This window comes from Balaenoptera borealis, assembly GCF_965194805.1.
Source record: "Balaenoptera borealis genome assembly, chromosome: 2".
NCBI lineage: Eukaryota > Metazoa > Chordata > Mammalia > Artiodactyla > Balaenopteridae > Balaenoptera > Balaenoptera borealis.
This window is the reverse complement of record NC_138867.1, coordinates 114,926,450-114,954,016: the sequence shown is the minus strand read 5'-3', so window position 1 is coordinate 114,954,016 and position 27,567 is coordinate 114,926,450. Positions and strand designations below refer to the sequence as shown.

The window sequence follows — 27,567 nt, the reverse complement described above, 5'->3', positions numbered from 1 at the left end:
ATAGGTGAGCTCACTATAAACAGGTAAGTTCTGTGCCGACCTCAGTTACTGAGCGTCCAGCTCACCATCAGCCACAGGTGGGCATTTCAGAAGGGCTTTTTGATGACAAGAAGGGTGGCAATTCTAGCCCAGAATTAACACAGATTAAACAGGAAACAAATGATAGAGGGATATTTCAGAAGGCCACACCATTTTCACCTCAAAGAAAGTTTTAAGCTCCAAGAGGGCGCAAGTGGCTGGGAAGGAGGTGCACTGACCTTGCGCTCAGGGGCTGGTCGCCACGTGGTCCCCGCGGATCGCCTGCAGCGAGAGCTCGTACCCAAGGAACATGGCCGCGCTCATGGGGAAGCCCCGCACGGCATTGACCGTGATGCCTCTGAAAAACACCTTTGGCAGGAGGCAGCGTTATCACAGGGCACTGACCTGCACCTTCCGCAGGGCTGCCACCGAGGGCAGAGCCAGGGCCGGCGCTGCTGCCCACCCACGCAGCCCCCTGTCCCAGGCTGGACCCTACAGAGCCCAAAGGACCGGGAAGGTGGAGACCCTCCCCCTCCAGCACACACACACCCCAGCCACGCCCCCACCCTCAGCCACGTCACTTCTGAAGGCGCGTTCCTTCGCAGGCCCGGTACGCAGGCCCGGTACGCATGCGCTACATACTATGCGCCAACAGGTGAGTCCCGCGAACACCACATACACTCGTTTGTGGCGCTCTCTCGTGAGCATGCGCACAGATGCTCGGTTCTCGGGACTCTGCAAGTCAGAGCTCCACACGCTTTGCAGGGGCAGAGCACCCGGCCATGACCAACAACTGTGACAGGTGCTTCACAGGACGTCCCCAAAGGGGCAGGGTAGGGGGAACTCAGGCCCTGCTCAAGATGACACACCTGGAGTCCAGGTACAGTTTGCCAGTTAGTAGCTGTGTTACTTGGGAAAATAGCAAAGTCTCTAGAAGTCAATTTTCCCAACTGTCAAATAGGGGTAATAATACTATTGACCTCCTACAGTTTTTGAGGGAATAGATGAGACGTTACTTTTAAAGGCATTTTCACAGTGCCTGTCAGGCAGTAAAGCACTCCTTAACTGTTGACAGTCACACCACCATCCTTATCATCAGTACTCACCACTTCATACAGAGTAGCACTCCACTTTGGTCATTAGTATGAGTGCTGAGGAGTATTAGTACCACTGGCCTAAACCCGGCCTTTAATACAAGAAGACTGTATTTGTCTTCACGCCTAGGGAATATGGTAAGATGCTTCCCTTCCACCCTGAATCTTCCTGCCTGGTGCTGGGTAGACACTGATCTCTGTGATGTGGTTCCAGCCCTTGGGAAGTTTATAAGCTACTAGGGAAGATAAGCCCCATTCAGGAGTAACTACAGTATAACCTAGAACATGATGAGAATAAGTAAAGGCCTTGGTGAGGGGTGGGATGGGGAGGAGCTGTCATTAAATGTCTTCTCTGGGAAGAGATCACATGTCTGAAGGTAAATCACTACCCAAGTGTGAATGACCTGAGAACTGTCAGGTATAAGATGTAAACTTGTTTATTGATGCCTGTATAATTTACTGTTTACGGACTAGACCTGGTACTATAATTTTCAGAAGGTAGAAATCCCTTGCATGTCCCCAGTTTTCTTAGTTGTTGGACACTGTGATGTCAGGGTAGGTGCAGGCCACTGTCATGGGCCAGGACGTCAGGTGACAGACATCCCTTCAGGAGAGGCGCCTGCACCATGGCACTCGTGGCAGCCTGGGACATGCAGCTTCGTCAGGAAGGAGAGAGAAGGGCCTCAGTGTACCTTGGTGGGTGAGGGAGCCTTGGCCCCAGGGAAGGGAGCTTAAGATCCCCAGAGGTGAGCAAGTGGCCCAGCCAAACCCTGGAGCAATTCAGGTAGGGGGCAAGAGGGCTCCTTGTAACATTAGTACTCCTCTCTAATGTCTAACCTTTCTGGAATTCCACAGGCTCAGCCAGGGTGACTGAATAGCAGCAAGGAACTGGGTCAGGCTCTGAGAGGAAAATTCCATGCCGGGTGCACACAGAGGCTCCCATGTGCACCGGGGTTTGGCTCTGCAAGGCGAGGCAAGCCAGGCAGGACGCAGCTTGGAATGTGATCCTCCTCTCCCACGGCACTGGGCCATGCAGGAGCCGTGGGCCACTTCAGGCAGCCAGAGGTGACCTCCCCCTAGCTATGGCCTGCTCTGCTGTGAGGCCCAAAGATGGCAAAAAGAGTGCAGAGCTACTGGCTATCACCTTGGCTTTTGGAACACAAAAACAGTAGACAGAGTCTTTCCTCATGAATCCTCAATGGCTCCCCACTTCCCAAGGTCAAGTCCATACCCTTCCCTGGGCTGCCAGGACCCACATGCTCTCTCCTTGCACTTCTCTGAGCTGCCTCTTACACTTGACATTGTGGGCAGTATATTGGCCTGCCATTCACTCCTCCTAACAGGCCAGCTCTCTCTCACCACTGAGCCTCTTCTGGTCCCCTCTGCTGGAATCCTCCCCAGACTCGGCTATACCCTCTGGTAGCCCTGCCATGGCCACCCCAAGTAGGATTATGGCCCGCTGTCTTCTGTGCCCTCAGTATCTCTGCCATCACAGCACTTCTCACACCATCCTCCAATCACCTATGACTTGTCTGTCCCTTCATTAATAGTCCCAGTCAGAGTAGTGCGGCTCACATCTGAATCCCTAGCATCTGCACGGTGCTTGGCCTAGAGGAGCCTCTATAAATCTTATTAAATGAATCAATGGATGGATGGACAGGCAGATGAATGAATGAGTGAATGAATGAATGAACGCATGAACGAACAAACTCCTTGCTGTGAAAAAAGAATGGTCTCTGGGCTGAAAGCATCCTGGTGGTGGTTGTGGTAGTGGGGGATTCCTGGAGTGGAGGGAAGCCTTCAGATCCCCCAAGTAGCAGAACCAAAGAGTAACCAACACTGGTGCCTACTTACAAATGGTCCCCTCCATCTCTCCTTAGAGTCATCCAGTCTCATCCCACTGTCACAAACCCCCTCACAACAGTCACCTCTGTGGAGCTAGAGGACATCAAGTCACTCCTCCAGCCTCCTTATTGCAGATGACAGCTCTCCAAGTGTGAGCCATGGCCCATGTGGTTTAGGACGATCCTCGCAGCAGGCAGAGAATGGATCCAAAACTACCCCACCTTTCTTCCGTTCTGACTTGGGAATGCCCCAGAAGTCCATGGACTTACTAATTCCCCTACCATAAAGACTGCTTTACTTGTAATCACTGAGTTACAAGGGGCTACTAAAATTGGGTACCATTGCCATTATTTGACTCCTTTCCAATTCTTTACTATCACTGAGTTCTTCTTCCATAGGGAAGTGAGAATAGGTTGCAGCCTCAGTGAGCTGCAATAAAACTGTTTGGGAATGGGTACTCCACAAAGCCAGCACTCAAGCTCACTAGGATTGGAGCCATCCCTCAGCCTTGGGAAAAGGTGCTCCACCTGCCGCTGCTGGGGATCTGACTGTGAGACCACCCAACTTTCCAGGGCTGTATAAGATTATTTTTTTAATCATGTTGCTATGTATGTTTATATGCAAACACCTATACAAACATACATAAATATACTCACACACATATATGCTTGCATAGGCTGTGAATATTTTGAAAATATATCACAAGAAACTTATAACAGTGATTGCCTTTGAGAGAAGACTGGCAGGGGGTCACAGGAGGGACATTTAGACAGTATATCCTCTTATACCTTTTGAAGCTTCCTATGTTCACATACTACAAATTTTTTAAGCAACTAATAAAAAATAATTTCAGTCAATGATGTGGTTAATCAAGTTGAATATTGCTATCTCTGCTTAAAACCTGTCTCTGAATATAAACTGTGGGTCAGACACTTTTGAGGTTAAGAAATCAATCATCTGACCTCAGTTGTTTTCTAGGACTTTGCTTTTAACAGAACACAGTAAATTTTTGGAGGAAATAATATCTGCAATATATTTTGCTTCTACAGCACTTTTTGGAAAAATGATACATTAATATTTGGGGAAATAGAAAAAAAATCTCAAATAAAAACTGAGCATCTCTTTTGAATCTCTCTTATGTGTCACTCTGTATTTATTGGTTGAATCACAAATTGTGCTTCTGCTAAAAAAATACAAAAGACAATTGATTCAACATCTATTTATGATAAAAATAATAAAGGCCATATATGACAAGCCCACAGCTAACTTCTTAATCAATGGTGAAAAGCTGAAAGCATTTCCTCTAAGATCAGGAACAAGATGAGGGTATCCACTCTTGCCACTTTTATTTAGCATAGTATTGGGAGTCCTAGCCACAGCAATCAGAGAAGAAAAAGAAATAAAAGGAATCTGAATTGGAAAAGAAGAAGTAAAACTGTCACTGTTTGCAGATGACATGATACTATACATAGGAAATCCTAAAGATGCCCCCAAAAAACTACCAGAACTCTTCAATGAATTTAGTAAAGTTTCAGGATACAAAATTAATACACAGAAATTTGTTGCTAACAATGAACTATCAGAAAGAGAAATTAAGAAAACAGTCCCATTTACAATTGCATAAAAAATACCTAGGAATAAATTAACTAAGGAGGTAAAAGGTACTTGGTAAGCTATAAGACATCAATTAAAGACAGTGAAGATGACACAAACAGTTGGAAAGATATACCATGCTCATGGATTGGAAGAATTAATATTATTAAAAAGACCATACTCCCCAAGGCAATCTACAGATGAAATGCAACCCCTATCAAAATATCAATGGCATTTTTCATGGAACTAGAACAAATAATTCTAAAATTTGGATGGAAAAACAAAAGACCTTGAATAGGCAAAACAATCTTAAGAACAAAGAACAAAGCTAGAGGTACCATGCTCCCTGATTTCAAACTATACTACAAAGCTACAGTAGTCAAAACAGTATGATACTGGCACAAAAACAGCCACATAGATCAATGGAACAGAATAGAGGACCCAGAGATGAACCCATGCTTATATGGGCAATTGATCTATGACAAAGGAGACAAGAATATACAATGGGGAAAATACAGCCTCTTCAATAATGGTGTTGGAAAAACTGGACTACTTTCTCACACCCTATATAAATGCAAAGTGGATTAAAGACTTAAATGTAAGACCTGAAACCATAAAACTTCTAGAAGAAAACATAGGCTATACATTCTTTGACATCAGTCTTAGCAATATTTTTTGAGATCAGTCTCCTCAGGTAAGGGAAACAAAAGCAAAAATAAACAAATGGGACTATATCAAACTAAAAAGCTTTTTCACAGTGAAGGAAACTACCAGCAAAATGAAAATGCTGCCTACTGAATGACAGAAGATATTTGCAAATGATATATCTGATAAGGGGTTAATATCCAAAATATACAAAGAACTCATATAACTCAACATCAAAAAACCAAACAACCCAGTTAAAAAATGGGCAGAGGACCTGCAAAGACATTTTTCCAAAGAAGACATACAGATGGCCAACACGCACATGAAAAGATGCTCAAAATCACTAATCATCAGGGAAATGCAAATCAAAACCACAATGAGATAGCACCTCACACCAGTCAGAATGGCTATTATCAAAAAGACAAGAAATAACATGTGTTGGTGAGGATGTGGAGAAAAGGAAACCCTTGCACACTGTTGGTGGGAATGTAAATTGGTGCAGCACTATGGAAAATAGTATGGAGGTTCCTCAAAAAAAATTAAAAATAGCACTACTATACAACCCAGCAATTCCACTCCTGGGTATTTACCTAAAGAAAATAAAAACACTAACTAGAAAAGATACATGCACTCCTATGTTCATTGCAGCATTATTTACAATAGCCAAGACTGAATTAAATGTTGACATCTGTGAAAACATGGATGGACCTAGAAGGTATTATGCTAAGTGAAATAAGTCAGAGAAAGACAAATACTGTATGATTTCACTTATATGTGGAGTCTAAAAAACAAAACGAACAAACATAACTAACCAGAAACAGAGTCATAGATACAGAGAACAAACAGGTTGTTGCCAAAGGGGAAGGATGTTGAGGAGGAGAGAAATAGGTGAGGGAAATTAACAGGTACAAACTTGCAGTTACAAACTAAATGAGTAATGGGTATAAAATGTATTGTGTGAGGAATATAGTCAATAATTATGTAATATCTTTGTATGGTGACAGATGGTAACTAGACTTATCATGGTGATCATTTTGAAATGCATAGGAACATCAAATCACTATGTTGTGTACCAGGAACTAACAAAGTGTTGTAGGTCAATTATACTTCTAAAACAAACAAATAGAGAAAAAGAGATCAGATTTGTGGTTACCAGAAGTGAGGGGTGGTGGGAGGGGATGTACAACATGTAATGTACAACATGATAAATATAATGAACACTGCTGTACATTATGTATGAAAGTGGTTAAGAGAGTAGATCCTGAGTTCTCATCACAAAGAAAAAAGTATTTTTCTATTTCTTTAAGTTGTATCTATATGAGGTGATAGATGTTCACTAAACTTATTGTGGTCATCATTTCATGATATATGTAAGTCAAATCATTATGCTGTACACCTTAAACATCTACAATGCTGTATGTCCATTATATCTCAGTAAAACTGGAAAAGAAAAAAAAACAACTGAGGTGAGAATTCTAGGAACATGGCAGAGTAGAAAATACCAGGACTCTGTCTCCTCACCTAAATAACTATTACACAGACAGAATTTGTCTGATGTAACTACTTTAGAACTCTGGAGTTTACTGAAGGCTTCCAACTTCCAGGGGAGGGTTTGGGCAGTGGTTAATTTCAGTCAATGTCAGCATTTAGCACAGTAGCAGCTACCCATCCCCCATCCCAAGCCCTTTGGCAGGCATCTATGCACGTGTTCCTGGAGTAACCTGCACACAGCCTGTGGGAACCAGGGTGGGCAATGAGAACCTTGTCCTCCAAATACTGGACATCTGTGTTCTGGTCACTGATTGCTGTTTCTGATCATGAGGTGCAAAGAGGAGGGCATTCATTCTTGTTTAACCTCCCCCTCCATCTTGCAACCCCCTTGTTCACTGGCTGAAGTGACTTCCAGGGAATTTAAAGGGATGGTGCCCCTTTCCCTTCCCTTCATTTCTCTCTTTTTCCTCTTTTGGGAGCCAGACATTAAAGACTAGGACATTCAAAAGCAACTGCATGTATGAGGAAAATTAGAAAGTGACTGCGTATGCCCAGGGAAAGGCACGGGCTCAGAAAAACACTGAGAAAACCTTAAGTTTACACCTCAGGTTGATCATTGGCACAGAGATAGCCTACAACGATCAAAAACAATAACGAAACCCACCACACCCTGCGGAAGACTGAGAATTGGATTTCCAGAGTTACCACATTATTAGATTCAAATGTCTAGTTTTCAATAAAAAATCACAAGGCATATAAGAAACAGGAAAGTATGGTCCACTCAAAGAAAAATAATCAAAATAAAATGTCCCTGAAAAAGACCTGATAGCATATCTACTTGACAAAGACTTTAAAATATCCTTCTTGAAGATGCTTGAAAAACTAAAGAAAGATGTGAAGAGAGTCAAGAAAATGATATGTGAACAAAATAGAAATATCAATAAAGAAATAGAAAACCCAGAAAGAAAGCAAACAAATTCTGGAGCTGAAAAGCACTGAATGAATGAATGAATAACTGAAATGAAAAATTTACTAGAATGATTCAAAGGTTTATTTGAACAGGCAGAGGAAAGAATCAGCAAACTTAAAGATAGGACAAGAGAAATTATTGAGTCTGAGAGAAAGAAAAAACATGAAGAAAAGTAAACAGAGCCTAAGGGACTTGTGGGAAACTATCAAACAGAGCAACATATTCATTGTGGGAGTCCAAGGGGAAGAGAGAGAGAGAGAGAGGCAGAGAATATTTGAAGTAATAGGGCCAAAAACTTCCCAAACATGATGCAAGACATGAATACAAACATCAAAGAAGCTCAATTAACTCCAAGTAAGATGAACTCAAAGAGAACTACAAGAAGACACATTATAATAAACTTTTGAAAGACAAAGAGAGACTCTTGAAAGCAGACACAAAGTATCCTCTATAAGACTTTCCGCAGATTACTCATCAGAAACTTTAGCAGCCAGAAGGCAATGGGCGAATATATCCAAAGTGCTGAAAGAAAAACACCAAAACTGTCAACAAAGGATTCTATATCCAGAAAAACTATCCTTCAAGAGTGAGAGAGAAATCAAGATATTCCCAGATAAACAAAAGCTGGAGGAGTTCATCACCACTAGATCTACCCTGTAAGAAATGCTCAAGAGAGCCCTGCAGGCTGAAATAAAATATCACTAGACAGTAACTTGAAGCTGTATGAAGAGATATTGTAAAAATCTCACAAAAGGTAAATACATGGGGAGAGTGACGCTAGCATCATGGCAGCCCAAAATGTCCCTTATTTTGTCCTCACTTCAACAACAAAAATTCAGCATCCATCCATAAACAAAAGTGCCTCTGTGGGAGTTGTGGGATCCAGCACTATACACCAAGGGACCCAAGAGGAGTCTTGCCCACCTGTGCATCAGCTAATAGGCAGACAGACCTCAGTACTGGCAGCAAAACCTGCAGTAGCCTGTGAATTGGCTCCAGCCACTCTTGGCTGTAGTCCAGGAGCAGCTGGAGAACACTGACTTGGGAGGTCACACACAGACGAGAGAGCCTTTGTGGAAGTCCAGGTTTCCAGAGGAGAAGCTCTGGCACTCCATTGGAGCAAAAAAACAGAAGTTTGGACACACTGGCGTGGCAGTTAGTAAGGATTGGAGGGCTTGGGATGAGGCAGTCACGTGAGATAAGGCCCAGAGATCAGTAGTAACATTAACGCTAATAAAACTACTACTAATAATGCTAATGATAAACAGATGACTCTTTCTAAATGTTCTCTATGTGTTATACATTAAACTGAGCACTTTTTATATGCCTAATTTAATTTAACCTACAAATATCTCTGCTGTTCATGGTAGGGGTGATTATCATTGGAGAAATTGAGGCCCAGAGAGGGGAAGGTTGCCTGGATTCCCCCAGTTCACAAGTAGCCAGGCCTGGCTTTGCACTCAAGTCTGCTGACTCTAAGAGGCATGCCAAGATAGCCAGGGGCCCATTCGAGGAAGAGCAAGCATGAGGGTACTAGGGGGTATAGTGGGAGGCAAGATAGATGGGGATGTTTATAACTTTGGACACTAGATGTGGAAACCTGATCTTCATTCTGAGATAATTTAGAGGCAAGTAGAGGCTTGGGTTTAGGATAAGCCCTTTAGGTTCAGGAGAAGGAAGACAAGGCCAGGCTGGAGGCTGCCTCAATAGCCGAGACCAGAGGTGATGGGGTCTGGACTTGTGTGGGGTGGAAAGCAGAAGACAGATCAGGGAATTGGAACCTGCAAGATGTGATGATTGAGGTGATTCTGGGAATTCCCACTTATAGGAGGGGTGAGGCTGAGGTGCTGAGCAGGGAGTGAGGAAGGAGCTCCTAGCCTTTCTGGATGAGGAGGCAAGCTTCGGTAACACAGATGTGGGTCCAGACCCTGGCTCTGCCACATACCAGCTGTGTGACCTCAGGTAGGTTACCGGTCCTCTCTGAACCCATCAGATGGGTGCACACCCACTTCTTCCTCCAGCCCGGGGCAAGGACTGGATGAAACAAGTGTTTCATAATTTAACTGCCAGCACCTCGGTTTCCTGATTCCCTTCTCTGTAGTCTCACATCTTCCAAAATCTCTGACCCTACCTTCCAGGGACTGACACTGACCCTGCATGACTGCTGTGGGGCTTACTTTAAGACCTTCCTTCTGGTAACTCTGGGAGATACAGTCCAGGACACCTTTGTATTTGTTTACATAAACCCCGTCAGCTTGCAGTCGACTCTTCACGACATCCATAGGAGTTGCTGTCCCCCAAGAAATTGCTCCTGTTAAGAGAGAGACAAATAGGTATCAGGGGCTGGCTGGTTGGGGTGTGGAGGAGACCTGGCTCCCTGCAGATTTCCACCATTCAGAGGCTTAATATGCTGCTGGGGGACGTGGAAAGAGCTCAAGGTCAGGACCTAGGAAGGGGGTTCTTGATCCTCCCTCGCCATTTGCTGTGGGACTTTGCAGAAGTCTCCTGCCACCTCTAGGCCTTGGGTTTGTCTTCTGTAAAATGGGCCAGCAGTACCTATCTTCATGGGGTTGCTATGAGGACAAATAACCTGATGCATGTGAATCATTTAGCACAGTGCCAGGTCCATCGCTAGTGCTTCCTAAGCAGAAGGCTTTATTAGCAGCTTTTATTGGAGCAACAGGCCCCATAGTACTTTCCGGGCACAGGGGAGGGAGACCAGGGTGAGGCCTGAGGCTGAAGGCTGGCAGCTCCCCAGAGGCAGGATTTACTCTGAACATGAAGAAGATGCTAAACAAACACTTTCAGATAGCCTGCTTGCCAATGAAGGGTTAGCTTAGGGATTGCAGAGAAGAGCAGGGGCAGGTCTTTAAAAAGCTCTTATCTTTTCCAGTGATGTGGGATAGAGGCCTTAGGACCATGTGCCACTGGGTCATCTCCATTGGATAAGTTCAGGTGTCCTGGTTTCAGTACTTTTGTGACTTTAAAGGACTCTAAGAAAACAACGCCAGGTTATTGTATAAACAGAGAAATTGGCACATTCTTTGATGGGGAGAGAAAAACAAACCGATGCCAAAGTCCAAGGCAGCTGGTTTGCAAGGTTTTGTAACTGCTGCCCAGCAGCTCCCAAAAGAGGCCTTAGCCTGTCCCCAGACCCCTGCCCATCCCAGCCTCCTGCCCTTGGTCCTCTGGGGGCCCTCTGGACCTCTCCTCCCTCCTGCCTTCTTCCAGGATAAATGGGGCCGCTTTCCCTGGAGTCAGCCCAGGTGCTGCCCTGGCACACTCCCCTGTTCTCAGCCCATGGGAGAGGGTATTACAAAACCATGTTTGACTGCCAGGCCACACGCACCTGCTCTCACCAGAAATGAGAGCAGCTGGGGCCTGTTTGCCTTCTCAGTCAAGAAGTATTTATTGAGCACTTACTGGGAGCTGGCACAGGCTAGGCCTCAGGCACAAGGCGGGGGAACAGGAACACTGGGGTCTGGTGGCTAAGATGTGGGCTCTGTTATGTGTTTCCTAAGTTTCAAGCACAGCTGATTAGATGATGAGGAGGAGGAATGACAATTTTCTTCTCTCCAGTGGATCTTTCCCATCAGCATCAAACATACCATGTTATCTGCCTTTTTTAAAAAAAATTTTACTGGAGTTTGGTCGTTTTACAATGTTGTGTTAGCCTCCACTGCACAACAGAATGAATCAGCCATACACATACAGATATCCCCTCCCTTTTGGACTTCCCTCCCATTTAGTTTACCACCGTGCATTCGATAGAGTTCCCTGTGCTATACAGTATGTTCCCATCAGTTATCCGCCTTCTTGAGAAGCAATCCTCTCTTGACTTCCGTACCCCTCTCTGACTATAGCTGTGTTTCTCTCTTTCCCAATATAGCACATTCAAATCTCTCAAAAGTGTTGTTTGTACTTGGGTTCTCCAATTTCTTTCATCCCATTCTCTTTTGATCCCACTTCAATCAGGTTTTCACACCCTTCTCTTCATCAAAATGGGTCTTGTCAAAGTCCCTGATGACCTATGCATTGCTAAATCCAAGCAGTGGGAATAGCAAGTGCAAAGGCCCTGTGGTGGGGAGAGAGCCAGGCACGGTCAAGTTGTAGGAAAGAGACCAGTGTGGCTGGAGCAGAGCAATGTAAGGGGACGGTAGCAAAAAAATGAGAGCAGAAGGGTAACAGGCAGCTGAAATGCTGATGGTCTTGAAACCATTGCAAGGTCATTGACTTTTACCCAAAGTGAAATGGGGATGCAGCGTGGGTTCTGGGTAAGGAGGTTAAGTAACCAGTCCATGGTCACAAAATGACTAAGTGTGGATTTGAACTTGGATCTTTCTGACTGCAGAGTCCCTACTATACTGTCTACATTAGCTGTGTGACCTTGAGTTGGTCACGCTGAACCTGTTTTCTCACCTGAAAAATGGGGAGACTGATTCCTACCTTCTGGGGCTAATGAAAATGTCACATTGGAAAGGTTTGCAGGGTGCCAGTATTCAAAAAAGGTGAGCCATGATAACAGATTTTCTTTTCAAAGCTCAGTGATACCTGACACAGAGTAAGTGCTCAAAATATACCTTCCAGCTGAAAGCTGTAAGAGCCCAGATAGGGACTCAGAGAGAAGGGGATGGGAGAAAGAGGGGGGACCATGCCCCATTCGTAGCCCTTCACCTGCCTGGCTAGGTCTGGCCATAGCAGGTACTTAACTAAGAATTGTTGGATGAGTGGCTGGATGAACCCTGCCCTTCCCCAGGGCTGAGAAGGGCATGGTAGGCTCCCCAGCTGTCTCGCTGCCGTGGCCGGCACGGGGTCAGGGGTCGGCCATGCCGCCCTTACCTGCCATGCCACCCGCCAGCCACACAGCACAGGGGCTGGGGCTTGTGTGGGCCTCGGGCGTAATCCAGTCGCTCAGGAACACATAGGGGATGAAGTAGAGGCAGTAGCCCGGGACGTCCCGCAGCAGCATGGCACTGGCGCCCCGGTACAGCCCTGCCAGGCCTTCAGTCCGCACGATGGTTATGATGCAATGCACAGGCCCCTGGTAGGCTGGCTGCTCCCCAAGAGCTGCCACCCTGGGCTTCAAACCGAGGTTGGCTGCAAAGACAGGGCAAAAAGATGGCAAGTGACCTGGGGGCAAGAGAATGACCATTGTCTGGCATTGGAGTCAGCCCAGCCCATTGACAGTTCCCACTCACGTCACCAATTGATTTTTACCAAAACTTCTGACCGTCTTGGCAGCTCAAACGGGGATTCTGAAGTCCCAACAGGGAGCTCCTGCCAGCATGTGCAGCCAGACTGGACAAAATCCCAGCCAGGTGATAAAGCACCTGTTGCCTTAGAATGCCCAGAGGTTCTCGGTCAACCATCACTATGTCTTTTTGAGTAGATGTGATTGCACGATGCCTTGGGTCAAATATGCTGAGGCATACCAAGCTCCTTCTTGAAGCAGAGGCTGGAAAACCCAACACACTGTTTGTGTGTGTGTGTGTATGTGTGTGTACTCATGCATAGTGTGGTAAAAAGTGTATGAGATTTGGACCCAGACTGTCCTGGTTCCAAATCCTGGCCCTGCTTACCAACTTTCTGACCTTGGTAGGCACCTTTTTAGCCTTTGTTTCCTTACCTTTGAAAAGGGGACAGGCCAATACTGTATTGTATACTTGAAAGTTGCTAAGAGAGCAGATCTTAAACATTCTCACCACATACACACACAAAATGGTAACTATGTGAGGTGATGGATGTGTAAACTGACCTTATCTTGGTAATCATTTCACTATACATACGTGTACCAATTCATCACATCGTGCACCCGAAACTTACACAAGGCTATATGTCAACTGTATCTCAATAAAGTTGGAAAATTGTATTTTTTAAATAAAAAACAGAACAGGCTGTTGTGAGTATAAACAAGGTAATACCTATAAAGAGCTCAGCATGGTGCTAGGAACACTGTAGGGGTGCAATGTTATCACCAGATTATTACTGAGGCCAAGTTGACTGGTGTGAGTTGGGTGCAGGAGGCACTGGCTGGAGGGCTGGACATGTTCTCACTGACTCTCTCCAGCCCTGGCCAGGCTGTGCCCTGAAACAGCTGTAGGGCAGTACTGGTGCCATTGGCCCCTCAAAGTCCAGGGGCACAGGGTGCTGTCTCCTTAGCTGACCTCTGGGGTCTCTGCTGGCAGATCATCAGTTGTTATATCAGTAGCTTCTTTACAGGATGTGTGTAGCCAGCAAGTAGCGACTCTGTCTGTCCCTCTAATTCTTCCATCGGGCTTCTTGCATCTCCCTGTCTGATGCCTGTCTACTCTGCTACGGACCTTTTAGCACAGCTTTGACTCATGGCCAGAGAGACCTCCTAGTCCCAGTGCAGATAAAGCAGACTCATGTTCTCAACTTTCCCTTCTTGAAGAACTAACATGACATGGCCAGGACAGAAACAGAATGAAGCTTGCCTGTGACCACATGCGTATTTTGCCAACTGGGTTTAATTCCCTGTAAGCACCCTCTCAATGGGGTTTTACACATGCTGGCTAAAAGACAGATCACTTTTGTTATATAGGTGAATATCCAAGCCCCCTACATAGCCCCATCTTTATCAAATGAAGGTTAGGAAAAAATACTCAGCTTCATGATGCCACAGTCCAAACCGGAGATTTAGGAGTAAAGTACAACCTGTCCTTTTCACTCAACCCGGAAGTAGACGAGGTCCAGGGGGAGGTTCCTATTTGCCTGGAAAGTATGCTTGAACAAACTAATCCTGTATTTTCTTTCTATGTTGGGGGAACAGAGGCATCCTGGCCACGTGCATTAGGCCAGCTACAGCGTGGGCAGGAGGCTGAGTCTCATTCTATAGTCTATAGCAGGGAGTGAGCAGGGGTGGTGGCCACTTTTAGGGGCACAGGGCCCTCTGAGCTCAGAGCAAGATCAGACACTGTGGTCTTTGAGAGTCTACTGAGAGGTCACTGAACACCCCTTTCTCTCCCAAATCCACTATGATACCACCAGGGTCATCCTGGGAAATTTTGACATTAGCCCACATAGATGTTAATTGTCCCAACATATAAACTTTGCCTGGGCCATGCTCATGTCAAAGTAACAGTGATCTGTCCCAGGAGTCAAGGTTTTCATGAATCAACTGTGGGTATGATGTAGCTTTCAGAAGTTACTGATTGAAAGAGAATGTCCTGATAACATTCTGCTTGTCTGGGGGACAGATGTTGAAAAAAAAACTTGTCCAACCTCCAACTGACTTTGTCAACAAAAACCCTGTACTTTTTTCCTTTTCTTTTCAGGATAAGCAATAAGGAAATTCTCTCACATTCTCCTACGGTTGTAACATAAGCGATCTAGCTTTTATTGCTTGAAAATGATCCATTTACAATTATTACAGCAATAGAATTGTCATGGTGACCTGGAATACTGACACGAGTCTGAACTGGTGGCCAAGGCCTTCTGGACACAAGTTGATACTGTGAAGCCCTTGGAACTCCTTCCAGCTCCCTCATTCCCAATATTTTTAAAGAAATTTTTTATTTGGAAATTATTTCAAATTTGCAAAAAAAAAAAGTACAAAAAAGGAAAACTGTACACAGAACACCTTTACCCAGATTCAACTATTGTTAACATTTTACCTTATTTGTTTTATGGTTTGTGTGCTCTCTCTCTCCTTTCCCCTCTTCTCCCACCCCGCCCCCCCACTTTTCACTCAAACACGTGTGTGCAATTAAACTGAACAGATGCCTTTGTCCCAATGCCTAAACTTTGCCTGGGCCATGTTCATCTCCAGGTAACAGTGACCTGAACTGGAGTCAGGGTTTTCACGAATCAGCTGCGGGGTACAATGTGGCTTTCAGGAGTTCCTGATAGAAGGAGAGAATCTGATAAAATTGGAAAAACACTTGGCCAAACGAGAACTGGCCTTGACAACAAGACCCAAACCAGAACCAAATCTGTACTTTCATTCTTTTTCTCCCAAAATTAGCAATAAGGAAATTCTTTTGCACACACATGCATACATAATTTTATTCTCTGACCCATTTCAGGGTGAGTTACATACAAAATGGCCCTTCACCCCTAAATACTTCAGTCTGTGTTTCCTAAGACTCGGGATACCATTCTACATACTGTGGGACAACAGCCGGGTTCATAATCTACATGGACAATACTTGTATCTAATGTACTGCCTATGCTCATACCTTCCTGTGATCTCATGCTGACCTTTAGAGTGTTCCTCCCCAACCCCCAGGACAGGATCCAGTCTATCAGGTATTATATTTAGTTGTCATGTCTCTTTAGCGTCCTTTCATTTGGAGCATTTCCACAGCCTTTCTTTGTTTTTTTTATGACACTGCCATTTTTCAAGACTACACCGCCCCCTTTCTTGTTAATAGAACTTTCCTTATCTGAGGCTTGTTTGATGTGTCCTTGTTATTACATTGAGATGATGCATTCTTGGATGGACTTCTTCCCTGTTCTTAAGTCTCACCTTTTTTCCCATGAAGACCAATCACTCTTAAGAGCCCCTGTCTTCTCCTCTGGCCTCCTCTGCCTGTTTTTATTAGTTTGTTTTTTAACTGAGGTATAATTTACATTCCATAAAAGGTGTAGCTTGTAAGTGCACAGTTGGTGAGTTTTGACCATGGCATGCACCAGACACCATATCCTATTGAGAAAATGACGTCTTAGACTTGAAATAAACTGTTTTGGTCACTCAGGCAGAGCTAAGAAGCCTACCTAGCCTCTCCTGCTTTTCAAGGCAAAAGGATTCTGTGACATCAATGACGTGTCACTCAATGAGAAGTAAATCTCTTTTGGGTGACAGTTGTTACGGGCCCACCTACTTTAGCAATAGTGGTATGGACAATTCATAAGGGACCACAAGGCAGAAGACCACTGGGATTCTGATCAGTTGCTCAGAGCACAAGATGCTCTGTGGCTCAGCTGGGGAAGGAGTTGCCCAGGAGCCTTGGCAGCTAGACTTAGAAAAGCGCCGAATCAGAGCTTCCAGTAACTCTAGCAGTGGACCAAATTTAGTTTGTGTAAAACAAATTTTGGTGACCCTTAAGAACTGACTTGGGAGGTTGCTGGCAAGCAGCTCTTGGAAATATGCACAACTGATACATGTGGATTTGTCTTTGTGCAAGGAACCCAAGGAAGGAAGTAGGCACCCTGCTCACACTGAACCACTGCCTCTCAGCCTGTTGTTCTGGAACCTTCAGGGCTTTGGCTTGGGGTGTACACATGCAAGTGAAGGGTTCACATTAGGTATATTTCCTTCTAGAATGAAATGTATTTAGTTTCTCTAATGAGAATTTCTTGTTCTAAGATGAGGATAAGATGATGAATCAAATTTTGATTATTTCTTATCATGATTATTTCTTATCACTTTGCCATTAAGGCCATTTTTTGCTATACTCTCTAAATCAAGAGCCTTTTACTATGATAGGTGGAGTTACACTCAGGATGCCTGTGGTTTTCTTTGTTTTCCCAAATTCATTTAGGGTCAACTCAAGCACCCTACACCAAGATGAGCAGGATGTTCAAAGTTGATACAATTGCCCCCCACCTGCTCCTAACCTTCACCTAGGAGCTTAGGAAGGCCTACACAGTTCTAAAAAGACCCCTCCTCCGGGCTCCCCTGCCTTGTCCAGCTCAGTCCCCGCCATCGCTCCTCGGACCACACACTGTGGCCGTCTGGCTCCACCGCTCAGCAGCGGTGTCTGGTGCCTTGCTTGCTGGCTCCTGCCTGGGCCAGGAGGTCCCTCTGTAGGCAGGTGCCTCTGCAGGTGCCTCTGCAGGGAGCTCTGCAGCGAGTGCGGGTGTCCAGGTTTGGCCACTTCTAACAGGTACACATGCAGCCACTCCCTGGGGGGTCCTCCTACCTCAGAGAGGCTGCACTGGCCCAGATGCAGGCTGAGGTCCCCACAGATCTGCCACTAGTGCCCCTCTTCTCAGAACCCAGGGTCCTGCCACTGCATCCCGCTGTACCCTTCCCAGACACAAACACGAACAAGTTTCACTTCTTTCCATTTTCAGGCAATGCTGTTCAATTTCTTCAGTGGGTCGTGACCTTGGAAACAGGAAAGTCATCTGAAACACAGTGACTGGTCACTGATCCACTGAGGTAAGGAGGGCCCAGGCCTCAGGAGCCTCTCTGGAAGGGAGAGCGCCACCAGTCCTCCTCTGTGTGCCTATGTTAGGGTGGGGTGGAAATACAACATCATTTCTCAACAGGTCACTTTCTCCAGAAAATCCTTAACAAGTCCGCCACCCACTGATGAGGCCCTGCTGGTCCCCAGTTAGCGATGTGCAGGCTCACCAAGTGTTCTGTGCTCGAATGCCTCTGGGCCAGCAGGCTCTCAAATGCAAGGGGGCAGCATGGGGTGATTTCAAGGGACCCACCAATCCACAAGCATTATAGATTGACAGAATTCCTAAAATATCTCACATACATGTCTGGCCATTTTTCTCATATGTGTAGGTGCTATTGTGGGAACACAATAACAATTACTTAAATACACTGATGATCCATGGTAGTTTCTTGTCACATGTGTTTTCTTAATCTGTGGACACAAAGTAAACAGCTGTTCTATGGGTTGGACTCCATTTTATATATTTAAAAGGTACTTGTAGAAAAAGCTGGGACCCCTAGTCCATACCAAGGCTGTACCCCCTATCATGGTCTGTCCTGGCTGCTGCTGTTTTCTGAGCATGTTGTTTTGCCTTAACCGGTTCAGTGAGTTTCCTGATGATAGGGATCACACACTGTGGCCTGTCCCAGGCACTGTGGCCCTGTGCATGACACTGTGGGCCTTATGCGCCTCAACATCCATTCAGTGAACACTTGAGCATCTGATCGGCAGCTCTAGCACCGGGGCCTCCCAAAGCTTCACCTCCTGTGTTCGGCATTCCTCCAAGCCCAGCCCTGTCTGGTCCTTGTGCCAGAGACTATAGACGCTAAAAGAAACTTCCAAATCATAAGCTGCCACACTTGTCGAAGAAGCTATGGAAGCATCCAGTAATGTGGATGGACATCCTCCAACAAACAGGTTGGGTATAACCTCTGTGGTTTGGGTTTGAACAAGCTGAGGGACCCCTCAGTTCACTTCCCCAGGGTATTACCAACTGGGAAGCTCTGGCCCAGTTCCTGTTTCTAAAGAGTCCAGCAGTTTTCTCATGATCTAAAGAGTCCATGATAGGCAGATGGTTTAGTAGAAAGAGCCCTGGATTAGGAGCAGCTGGGATTTGCTCTGTTGCTCAGTTGCTATTTACTGTACAACCTGGTGCAAAGGACTCAACCACACTGGGCTGCAGTTTCCTCATCATACACAAAAGGCGAAGAATCAGTGGCCTGTCCACATCATTTGGCTTTTGTGAAAATTGAGAATGTTGGCAAATGTACTTTACTAAAATGTGTGTTGTGCAAATGTACTTTACTTGAGGCAAATAGTTATCGTTCCTGTCTTTATTACCTTGCCCTGATGTGACTTCAGATTCCGGAAGTGCTGGACCTGCTAATCTCAGGCAGCCATGCCCTGCTGTCACCTGCCATGACCTGCCAAGCCTGCTGTGGAAAGATTGTAGATACCGACCCAGCTCTGAGAACTACCAACACTAGTGTCAAGTCTAGAAATCAGGACAATATTTGCCCTTGTCAATTGATTGGAAGAACAAATGGATGTGTCCCCACTGTATGTAACTTATACAATGGTGTGTTATGTTGTGTACACCTTCATTAATCTTGGCAAGCTATGTGGGACCACAGTTTGAAAAATATTCAGTCACACTGTCCAGAACTCAAGGGCGCCTCTTGAACTGCATGGCTATATGCCTGGCCTCTTCACAAACCTCCTCCCTCCACTTCTGGGTTGCCATTGCTCCAGCCCTCACTTCCTACTGGCACACAGCCTACTTGAGAAGAAGGCCCCGACTGTATGGTCCTGGCTAGTCTCCAGGTTTTTGTGCCCCTTATCACATTCCAAGGGTTCCTGCCTTCCCAGAGGCTTCCTTCTTTAGGAACTGAATGGAGCAATGTGTATCTCTTTACAGAGCTTAGCATCATTAATTCCTGCCCTGAACTGGGAAATTCTTAGAAAGTCCACTGTATCAAAAGGGTAACCTGCCTGGAGATAAGTATGCTTCGGCAGCCACACATCTTTATGGGAGCAATAAAACTGTGTTGCCAAAGAGACAAACTGATGTAGTCAGGGCCTCTGAGGCACAGTTGTTGACCTTCTCAGCCAGACATTTCAGAAGATCCAGGGAGAAATGGTTTCACCCCATTTTGCCATCATGCAGATTCTTGAGCTCAAACGGGCTTTGTGTTCAGGTGTGTGGCTGATGATCTTACTTGCCCAGATCACCCCGCAGCTGGCACTCCCACTGTTACCATCCAGTCCAGCTTGTCTCCTCTTGGCATGTCCAGATATTAGGACCTTCTCCTCCTCGAATCCTGGCCACACTCTGTCCCTTTCATTCCATCAGATTATCTTAAGTATGGTAGAGTCAGGCTTCCTCAACTTCCTTCCTCTTGCCTCAAAATTCTCTCGCAATTGTCTCTTTCCTTCTCCCCTCCCAACTTGGAAAAGAAAGTCTTTTTCCTTCTTTACCCATTGGTCTCCGTCCCCACTGTCACCCTGACTTCAGCAACTCTCCCTCCTTCCCTCTCCTTCCCGACGTTGGTGACACGAGTCTCTCAGGACTGTGTTCCCAGGGTGTGGAGCTGCATGGCCCGGGGCGGAACAGCCCAGGGAGCATGGACAAGTCACTTAAGCCCAGCCTCAGTTTCCCCACCTGTCAAATGGAGAATGACAGTGCGGATTTCATAGAGTTGCTGTGGTGACTGAATCACAGGATTTGTGTTAGCACAGAGCACATGGCTGGGGCGCAATACTTGTTAACTACAGCTATTAGCATCAGTATAGCTCCCGCCCAAACTCCTTTACAGCGTTTTCTCATTGACGTCTACCCTGGTGGTTATTGCAGCTCACCTTGGCATTTGCATCTAACGCCATGACTTCAGCTGTCACTTCTATGTCTGTCACACCCCTGTCTAGACCTCCAGCCCTGACATTCCATTTGCAGTCCCTCCCTCAACAGGAACCAAGGTCAAGTCCCCACGTTCTCACTCGAGCCTACCCCTCCAGCCAGGGTCCAAACCAGCAGCAGCAACAATGAGTATGTGTGCTCACCCACTCCACACCAAGCTCTGTCTTGCATGCTTCATCTGCTGGTTAATTCCCTGCGTGGGAGGTACCACCTCCCTCATCGCCACCCAACTTTGAAATCCTGGGTCATTTTCGACACTTTCCTCTCTCCTGCTTGGCCTGGTGGTTCTACATCATCAATGCCTTTTCCATCTGCCGCTCCCCTCTACTCCCAAAGCCCACGGCCCTGGGTCCGGCGTTCCCAGCCTCTCGCCTGGTCTGTGGAGCAGCCTCCAAATCAGCCTCCTCACCTCTACTATTCCCACCCCCTTCCATCCCTTCTGAAGGCCAGGTTCACTTCCTACCACACAGCTTTGCTCAGGTCATGCTGCTGCCCAAGATGCTCCACTGACTGCAGAATAGAAAGGAAACCCATACTCCGCTAAAAATCCAAGCTCTTCACAACTGACCCTGCATCTTCCACCCCTCCTCCCTCATCCTGCCACATGCTTGCCTTTCCTGCCACTGACTCTTTTTTTTTTTTAAGATTTTTTTTTAATGTGGACCATTTTTTTTAGCATCTTTATTGCAGTATAATTGCTTTACAATGGTGTGTTAGTTTCTGCTTTATAACAAAGTGAATCAGCTATACATATACATATGTCCCCATATCTTCTCCCTCTTGCATCTCTCTTCCACCTTCCCTATCCCACCCTTCTAGGTGGTCACAGAGCACCGAGCTGATCTCCCTGTGCTATGTGGCTGCTTCCCACTAGCTATCTATTTTACATTTGGTAGTGTATATAAGTCCATGCCACTCTCTCACTTCGAATGTGGACCAGTTTTAAAGGCTTTATTGTGTTTGTTACAACATTGCTTCTGTTTTATGTTTTGGCTTTTTGGTTGCAAGACATGTGGGATCTTAGCTCCCCGACCAGGGATCGAACCCGCACCCCCTGCACTGGAAGGTGAAGTCTTAACCACTGGACCACCAAGGAAGTCCCCTGCCACTGACTCTTTCCTTACATCGTTTCTCAGTCTGAAACACCTCTCCCTCCCTACATCCCCACCTCCAAATCCTAGCCAGTATTCAAACACCCAATCAATAGCCACTTCCTCTCTGGAGCCTTCCCGGTCTGCAGAGCCAGATTCTGAGGTTCCAGGGCCTTCCTGGGGCCCTTCTCATTCTGGTGCACACCTGATTCCCCACCAGACTGAGTGCTCCATGAAGGCAGGGGCTGTGTGTGTCTGATACCTGATTTACCTACTCTGCTTGGCTCAGAGCAGGGCCTCGGGAAATGCTAGTGAATGAATGAATCAAAGAGTGAATTCAATCAAGTGTAACCCTCAGCCCTTTGCCTCCAACTGGGCCTGGTGAAACTACTATGATGGTCAGCACAGAGTTAATGCTGAGTCCTCCTCTGATTCCCCAAACTCTGGCCTCCTGTGGTGTTGAGGGCTTTGTGATCTGCACATTAATTAGGGTCTTAATGAAAACACAGACCTGAAAGCTCCCAGATGGGGGAGGAGTGAGTGCCATTGGCCACTGAGCTCCAGGATGTGACTTGGCCCAGGCAGCAGAGGGACCTCACCCCTGAATTCCAGCTCGGGCCCAGCAGGGTGCCTAGTGAGGCTCATGCCTGGGCGAAGGGTAATGATAACTTGAAAACGGCACCTTCACAGGCACCTTACTGTCAAGGCCAGATCTGAATGAATTCAGGCCAAGTGACAGAGGCCCCAGGAGAAAACCTCCGTGAAGCTGGAAGAGTTTTCATGAGGATACCTGCCGTCTAGCATGTACTGGTAGGCAGCGCCAAACGGACCCTCCCTTTAAACTTTAGCAACTGCCTATGTAATTTGGTAAAACCCCTCTGTTTAACAAATTTCACAATACGTACCAAGAATCTTAAAAATGACTGTAGTCTTTGACCCAGTCACGAATCAAAGAGCCCACACATTTAGGGAAATGACTGTAAATGAAGGCAACTCTTTATGGACAAATTTGCTGATCACATCACTATTTTTAGAAGAGGAAGAACTGTAAACAACCTAAATGTTCACTAGTAGGAAGACTTCTAAATAAGTTTAATTGCATAGCTAACATTTATTTCGTGTTTTCAATGTACCAGACATTGTGTAAGATCTTCCTGTGTTACATGTTATCCCATCCCATCCCAGTTATGAAGGAGCTACTCCTGTTATGCCTTTTATGCAGTTGAGTAAACTGAGGCTTGGCAACAACAGGTGGAGGTAAGATTAGAAGCAGGTGGCCTAACTCCAGAAACTGAATTCTTACTACACTGTATCATCCCTCTCAAAATGTGTGTGTCTGTGTGCATGTGTTTATTTGATGGAATATTGTACATCTATTTTAAATATTATCCATCTATTTTAATTTTAGAATTCTATTTTAGTAACATGGAAGATGCTTCTGTTTTACATTGAATTAAGAACAGGATGTGAAACTGTCTATATAACATAAGTACAACCTCTTAAAACATTTAATCCATGCACATAGAACAGGAAAAGGAAACATATTAATGTGTTAACGGTGACTGTATTTGGGTGGATGGGCGCTTTCTCCCTCCACATTCAGACAGTCAGGATGAACTCAGTGGCTTTATATTTGCACGTCTCCAACCAGATGAGCTGAGTTCTCACCTCGCCATGGCCTCCTTTCTACTTGACACATGCCCCAAAGCAGGGAAGCCAGAGGCCTCTGGCACCTGCCTTCAGTACATGGCTTAGTCTCTCATAGCCTGTTGTCACCACCCGGGAAGTGGCTGGCAATTCTGGGGTAAAGCCACAAGCCATGAGCAATCCCACAAGCCCTGCACAGGGTAGCCTGCAATTACCCATCTCAGCCCAGTTATCAGGGAGAGCGGGCCTGACTCAGAGCAGAGACCACAAGCTCGCAGCCAACCGCAGCCCCACACTGTCCAGTCCACACAATGCTTTGGGCTGCAAGGTGTTACGTTGGTTTGTGTTTGGTTTTGGTTTTACTTGAATTATCTGACAATTTCCAATTGGAAGACCCTGGGAAAATCTAGCTTTCTGCCTTCTCTTAAAAAGCAGAAGATCCAGGCCGCGTGGCAACAGTCAGCCGGAGCAGGGTTGCAGCCACCCCTCTGACAGGATCTGGGCAGCTTGCAACCGTGTGTACCACTCCCGACCGCCTTCCCAGCACCAAGGCCGACACACGTGCTTGAACTGCTGTGTTTCTAACAGCAGAGTGATATGGAAAGTGAAGTATGTTCTGTGTTTCAATAAAAAGAGGAAAAACGAAACACAGGTTAGGAGGGCTGTAGGTGTCCAGAAAATGGAAAAGGGTACATTTTCCAGGTACCCGTGCTTACTTATGTTACCTCCCTGGTCCCAGTGAGTCTTTGAGTTTTCTATCTCTGGCCTAGAGGGTTTCCGAGGAAAAAGTGAAAGATAACCACATCCTTCCTCATCTTCTGGAGAGATTCCTGGCAGAAAGTACTGCCTGGTGACCCACTGCCTGCCTCCCATGCTTTATCCCCAATAGTTGATCCTGACCAGCACCTGTAGTCGCCAAAGCCCTTTCCCCATGCATCTGGGGGGACAGGGGAAGGTAAGGAAGAGTGGGCCATGCAGAGCGGAGCTGCCCAAAGCCACAGGACTCGGACCCATCCCTCGGAGCCCACAAGCTATGCCCACTACTTGAACAATGTCATTTTGGAGACATGTTCCAAGTCCCCTTTCCTCCCTCAAAGTTTGCAACTGGTTTTGCACATGATGATTTTGTGCAAAGACCCAGATATTACCAAAGTTGTCGTAGCCTCAGCTTCTACAAAACCCTGGGGCAGAAGCAGAAATAGCATCAGTGGGCTCTGAGTCAGTTGCCTGCGTCTGTATCCCAGGTCCATCTTCCACTAGGGCAGTGACCTCAGGCAGGTGATGGAATCTCTCTGTGCCTCAGTCTCCCCTTTGTAAATGTCTAGGAATTGGGTTGTTGTGAAGATTAAACACACACTAAGTTCTTCGCACAGTGCCTGGCACATGGTAAGGGCTAAGTAAATACTGGCTCCTCAGCCCCCATAGCTGTGACTATTCTGGGTTAGTCCAGATCACAGGCTCTAGGGGCACAGCTGAGGCGGACCCTCCAGTCTTGGTTTCTACCTTCCCTCCGCCCACTCAGGTCAACCGTTTTGTGTCTGCACTGCCAGCTAAGCCCCTGGGATCAGGTGCTAATGACTTCGAGCTTTGCAGGGCTGGGAAAAATCTGTGTGCAGGACCTCCCTTGGTCTCTTATTAAGAGCCTTCCCTGAGCTCCCCAAAGGTCAGCTTCCTGGCACACTGGGGAAGACAGAACAAACACATTTTTATTTTCTGTTGCTGCCTCAAGCGGTTTACTTAAGAACCGGTTTCCTTCTGGCACCATGCGGATGAACTTACAGCCTGAGGCCATGGTCCCGTCTGTACAGGAGTAGGGTCAAGAAACCGCCTCCCGCCCTGAGATGCTGGAGAAGGACAGGGAGGGCACACCATCCCCATGTTCTCCCTGCTCAGAGGGCTTATCCAGGAAACAAGGCTCCAGAAGGGTCCCGACTTCCTGGACAGGCAGTTCCAGAGAGTCCCAGCCCAGGTGGGCTGTGCCTCAGGCTCCCATGGCCCAGGAGAGCAAGCATGGGTGGCCCTCGGTGCTGCCCTAACTAGGTGCACGGTACTGACCTCCAAGCTCTCCTTCCACCCCTCCCACCACCTGCCCCAGAGCCCTTCCTCACCCCCAGCCTGGCTGACAGCCCAACCCATTCCCTGCCACCCACCCTATTTGGAGTGGCCCAATTCCTGTCTGCCCATGTGCTGGACAGAGCACTACAAGAGAGATGGAGTCTTTTGTTCATCGTTGTGTCCCCAGCACCCAGCCCTGTGCCTGGCACACAGCAGGTACATAATTATGGTGTGTTGGGTAAATGAACAAGGCTAACAGTCATGCTGACCTCCCACTGTCGGGTGGATATTAAATGAGATGATGCACATACAGCACTTAACACAGTGTCAGGACACGATGAACACTTAGCAACTTTGGCAGCTGCTAACGGAGGCTGCTCAGCTCCCTAAAAGTGAGGCTCCTGCACGCCCAGCATTAGGGGCTTTCTTGGGTCTGGCTGTTCTGCTCCTATCCTTCCTCCAGTCTCCGGAGGCTTCTAGTCTGGCCTCAGGACCCCTGTAGCTCAGCCCTTAGCCTGCCAAGTCAGCCACCATTCTAGAACCCTCTGCAGGAAAAGTGTAGGTGGGTGAGGACAGAACAGAGAATGGAAGCAAACACTGTGGAGAAAGTTTACCAATTAACTTGCCTCCAAATGTGCCGGCATTTATTGAGAAACACCTTCCTTGGTGTCTAGGCTGGCTGAGGGTCCCCTCACACGTACACAAGCATGCCTACCCCTCTCTCCTCCCCTTCCATGGACAAGGCGCCCTGGCTGTGAAGGAGGTGGGGCTGCCCCCAGGAGCCTCATCACCGAGACTCTTGCAACATCTGGACCCCAAAGAGCTTTAAGGCCTATGGAGAGATTTCCTCTGCACCCGAGACTAACACAGCTTTTTGGAAGTAGACAGGATAGTGTAAAAAACCAGCCTAGGGGCCGGGACTCCTGGGTTCTAGGCCTGTCCATGATGCCCTTCATTTCTCTACATCTTTGCTTTTGCCTCTGGGATAGGACCAGATCAGCGAACTTCAAACTCTTCTCAGAGGTGTGACCCCTTGGTCAAACTGAGCTGTACCAAGACACGATTCAGTATGTCAGGTAGATGGAGGCGAGGATCTGCCTGCCCTGTATCTCCCTGGGCGGCCCCCATGGGAGCACGCTCTGTGACCCTCCGGGTGAGCCAACCCGTCTGTTGCCCTGCATCTCCCCGCATGCTGACAGTGACCGCGAGCATCCAGCAGGTGTGACTCATGTTCTTGGGGTGGCAGGGACCCCTGTGAGGGGCATCGGCACTCTGCTCAGAGTGTGTGCAGACCTGCCCTAGACACCGCCCCGGCTGAGCAGGGAGTGCAGGCTGAATCGAGGAACCTGGGTTGGCGGCAGGAGAGGCACTGGCCTCGGACGCTCCTGAGTGAGCTTTTGGGGCTTCAGCCACGGGGCAGAGCCGACCCCCCGCCTCTGTGGGCAGAGGGTTCACACGGAGGCCATTCAGAAGGCTGCCAAGGAGAGGGGTCTTACCCACGAGATCTGTCAGGTATGTATCTGAGGTGACAGGAAGGACCTGGGATGCAATCCTTCCATTATACGGAAAAGGAGACTGAGGCCCAAGAAGGGATAGTATCTTCCCTGAGGAGACAGAGTAAAATGAGAGCCAAGGACCAAACCCCAAGGTATTGAAATTTGTCTAAGACCCCCCAGTTCATCCTTCCTCGGGAGCTGGCACTTTCTACTCTGCACAGCAAGTGCCGTCCCATTCTTTCCATCCTCCTTTATCAAAACTGCTCCAGGAGAAGAGTCAGAAACCTCCTTCCCAGCAGGGAGATGACAGCTCCAGCTCGCGGCGCAGGAGTAGCTTCATAAGAAATGAAGCTCTAATGGGACATCAAGGGTGAGGGAGGGGCGGCCCGCTTCATGGCCCTGCAGCCAGTCCAGCTTGAGGCCTCCCTGGCTGCACTCCCTGGTGTGTGGGGGGCAGGTGTGGGTCTGAGACCTGGGCAGTCACACAGGGCCCCTCACTTGACAATGCTCTGCTGTTGCCCTTTTAAAATTCTTACTTATTTGTGATCAAGAGATCGCATTTTCATTTCACC

The 27,567-nt window shown here is 47.0% G+C and overlaps 1 protein-coding gene across 4 annotated transcripts in view; it reads right to left on the bottom strand.

The window, feature by feature from the left end:
* SLC25A48 (solute carrier family 25 member 48) overlaps window positions 1-27,567 on the bottom strand; it is a 43,292-nt gene that overhangs the window by 4,085 nt on the left and 11,640 nt on the right. For 3 of the 4 annotated variants that reach the window (XM_082381433.1, XM_082381435.1, XM_082381436.1), the window contains exons 5-7: window positions 12,496-12,753; window positions 9,809-9,967; window positions 258-387 (exon numbers count right to left, since the gene is read on the bottom strand). In XM_082381433.1, the coding sequence (XP_082237559.1) occupies window positions 258-387; window positions 9,809-9,967; window positions 12,496-12,753 (547 nt within the window). The remainder of the gene's footprint in view (window positions 1-257; window positions 388-9,808; window positions 9,968-12,495; window positions 12,754-27,567) is intronic. The other variant, XM_082381434.1, reaches the window with a different exon arrangement.